We start from the raw sequence: 3,489 nt of genomic DNA on the forward strand, positions 1-3,489 counted from the left end.
CAATAATTTACAGGGAAAGACTTCACAATCCCTCGTAGTTTTGCAATATATCCCCAAATGCCATTGGCTCGTCCATCAAGCAAGACATGCTCCCCTCCCCTTTGTGATGTATTCCTCTGGCTTTTAAATGAGATATGTATATGTGATTGCTCACGTCTCCTCGTGCATAATGTGGTATAAATGATGATTCCAATTTCCATGTGCTTGTATACAATTAAGCTTTGGTTTACATCCTTATTAAGAAACAAATCAAAATGAAAACTTTAGCATTTTTGTAGTGTATGCCACTCTTGGATATAAAAATCTAAAACACTAGGTGAAAAAAAAAACTTGTATACGTGAAAGCTTTGATGATATGGCTTTGAGTAACACTGCAAATTCATAATCAATAAGTTAGTTTCAGTTCTCATATTTGATGCAATGCTCTCACATCGTGCTTAACATGCGATGTTGTCTTAAGATACATCGACACTAATATGACTATCATATTGTCATCAATTGGTAATGTGACCTTGAAATGTATAAACTTGCTTTGCACGTCGATGAAAAGGATATGGTTGTCACGTCATAATCTAAGGCATGAACGACAAAAGGAAGTTGCATTCATTTAGGTGTCTCAATTGAGCAAGTGAATCCGTGTAAGGAAACCATAAACGATGGTTGAAGAGGTAAGATTGGTTGGCTCACATGCATTGAACCTCATAAACTCCCTTTCACATGTCAACGGAAGACCACAAAGACAAAATCTAACCCAAAGCAAGCCAAAACAACAAAGGGCAGCCAATCCATGGCACACATGTAAGCAAATGATACGATAACGAATCATCAGTGATTGACAGGCAAAAACCATGTCGGGCAGTGGAGGCCAAGCCATAGACGATACAAATGATCGGTCACACAAACTTCCAACTGAAATGGGAATGTGCATGTTCACACTTGGGCCGGCCGGGCGAAGTGTGTCAGTGTGACCAGACGAACCCAATGGTTGGTTCTACCGTCCCATTATTTGATTTTACCTTCTGCTGCACACACTTTCTCCTTTTCTTCTTCGTCTGCTGCTTTTCTCCTGTGGGGTTTTTAGGGTTGGGCTTAGGGTTAGGCCTATTCTTCTTCGTCGAAGATGGCCGCGCCCGAAGCCCCTCTCTATTACCAGGGCGTGTCTCGAACCTCTCCCGCGTTTCGCCTTCTCAAGCAAATGGCAAGTCTTTCTTTCTTCCTCTGCTTCTTCGTCTCATATTCGAATTTCAGATAAATTTTATTCATTTATCCTGCGTGAATAATCGTTATTTTGTACTGGTACGATGCTAATACAATGGTGAGTCTCTCTTCTTCTCTCCATTTCCTTACTTCAGAAGCATTTCTTGATTTTTGCTACGACCAAAGAAGTATTATAAACTACGAGAATTCAGATCCATTTTGATGATGCTTTTCATCCGTAGCTCTTTAAGAAAAAACTTCATGATACGACCTCTAAATTAGAAGCAAACTGCAAAATGACAGTTTTTGATGTTCAAAGTCTTTAGTTTGTGATCTCTGAATTATAATAAAAATGAAAATGGAGTTTTGTAGCAATCATACAAAGAATTGACTATGTGATCTTTATATTTGGAGCAATATGCAAAATTACGGTTCTAGTCATACAAATCTTGTTCGATGAACACGTCACTTTTTAGCAGCTTTTAAATCTTAATGTGTGTCCATGTCTGGGAAAGGAGCCTAATTTACCACAATGCAGCCTGAATTATATATTTGCTGTATTTGGTCTGAAGTCCAGCACAATTTTCTTAAATGCACTATATATATTTGGTCTGAAGCTCACATTTTTTCATGCATCAAAAGGAGTAGCTGATTAGAAGGTAACGTTGTTTCATGCATGAAAACGAGTAGATGATTGATGAAGAAAAGTTTCATTAACGCACCTGGTGGAATATAAGGAAAAATGTAGCCAAATTTCTCAGAAATGTTCATTGTCCTTGAAAGAAACAGCCTGAGAGAACTATGGACACTTGTAATTACTCATCTCATCCATTCTATGCATTAAGCAATAAATCCATACTCCTTGTTTGTACTTCCTTGGTAGTATTGATTGCACGGATATTTTTCTTAGCTATGTATGCACATTTATTATCTGGTTAACTGTTGAATTATTATTATTTATCTGTAAGCTTAGACCGTTCTCGCTTATTTAGGGATATAGTTATGAATTGAAGCCTTAACAATTGAGTCAAGCAGTTTTATTCACACGTTGTGTTCATATCAGGACTGTAGGTGTGTCATAATCGCCAAATTTCGTTCTCTGCAATTATAGAATTATCCAATCTTCTTAAGGTAAATGTATTCTTATAGTAAATTCACAACATGCAGGGTTGGCAAGAAGGAGAAGGATTAGGAAAGGAAAAACAAGGTATCACCCAACATGTCAGAGTCAGCAAGAAATCTGACAATTCAGGTATTATTTGAACTTTTCACATACCCAATGTGGTTATCAAATTATGATATTTATGGAGCAAATGCTAGTTAACTTTACAAATTGCTGTAATACTATGGTTGGATAGTGGGGTTCAATTTGAACATACAACACATAGATGTGTAGCTAGCAGTTAATTGCATATAAATGCTGAGGTTTCTTTCGCATGTATACACATCTATTAATCTCAAAAAAGGTTAAATGTGTGTGTTGTGTGGTAAATCATAGCTTGCAAACTGCTTAGGATCCTACATCATGCCCTCCTAGTTCAAAGGGTTAGAGATTGTTCTAATCGATGAGCATGTTGCTCTATTATTTATGATTCCCCAAGCTCCTTATGTTTGAAGCATGTACAAACTACAGAAAGCGTATCACCATATCTTTTACTAGCTATTTCCTTATTCAGTACTTTTTTTGTGTTTGCATATTGTGCTCTTTCTTTAGGTTTTAATGTTTAATATAACTTTGAATTGTGCACTTTCTAAACAATTGTCAAAATGGCAGGTGTAGGAATAGATGCACAGCAAAAAGCTGCAACTAACTGGACATTTAATACTTCTACCTTTGACAATATACTTAAAAATTTGAAAGTGGTGAGTACATAGTTAACTGTAGCTTTTTTATATAAGGAGTTACATCAATGTCTAATGAGATGCTTTACTTCTACATGTCAGATAGCTGCAGGAGATGCAAATGAAGAAGGTATGCATACTTAATAATCAAGCATTCTCCATGAGGGTTGTTTCTTGTTTCCTTACATGAAATAGTATTATGCTTGTTGAATGTTAGATAATAAGCAAGCTGCATCAGCTGAAAGTAATGGAATGCAAGAAAAGACAGCACATCCTAAAAAGATCACCCGACCACAAGGAAGGTCAACTCATTAAGTTTGTATAATTTGTGACACTTTCATACCATACATCAGATTTATAGGTCTTCATTTAGAAGAGCGTGTACAAGAAAGCTGGGTTAACTTATGCTAATTGGGCTTGCACAGAGGCATGCATACATATACATATGCT

The 3,489-nt window shown here is 36.6% G+C and overlaps 1 protein-coding gene across 1 annotated transcript; it reads left to right on the forward strand.

The window, feature by feature from the left end:
* Nucleotides 1–1,026: 1,026 nt before the first annotated feature.
* Nucleotides 1,027–3,390, forward strand: LOC147868382 (G-patch domain-containing protein 1-like). Its single transcript, XM_087332724.1, has 5 exons — nucleotides 1,027–1,198; nucleotides 2,365–2,449; nucleotides 2,972–3,060; nucleotides 3,142–3,169; nucleotides 3,257–3,390. The coding sequence occupies exons 1-5, from the start codon at nucleotides 1,121–1,123 to the stop codon at nucleotides 3,352–3,354; spliced, it is 378 nt and encodes a 125-aa protein (XP_087188850.1). The 5' UTR covers nucleotides 1,027–1,120; the 3' UTR covers nucleotides 3,355–3,390.
* The last annotated feature ends 99 nt before the right edge of the window (nucleotides 3,391–3,489 follow it).

Source organism: Azolla caroliniana, unplaced genomic scaffold (genome assembly GCF_043228905.1).
Source record: "Azolla caroliniana isolate FFs.n. ecotype wild unplaced genomic scaffold, voAzoCaro1.0.p SCAF_1, whole genome shotgun sequence".
NCBI classification, from domain to species: domain Eukaryota; kingdom Viridiplantae; phylum Streptophyta; class Polypodiopsida; order Salviniales; family Salviniaceae; genus Azolla; species Azolla caroliniana.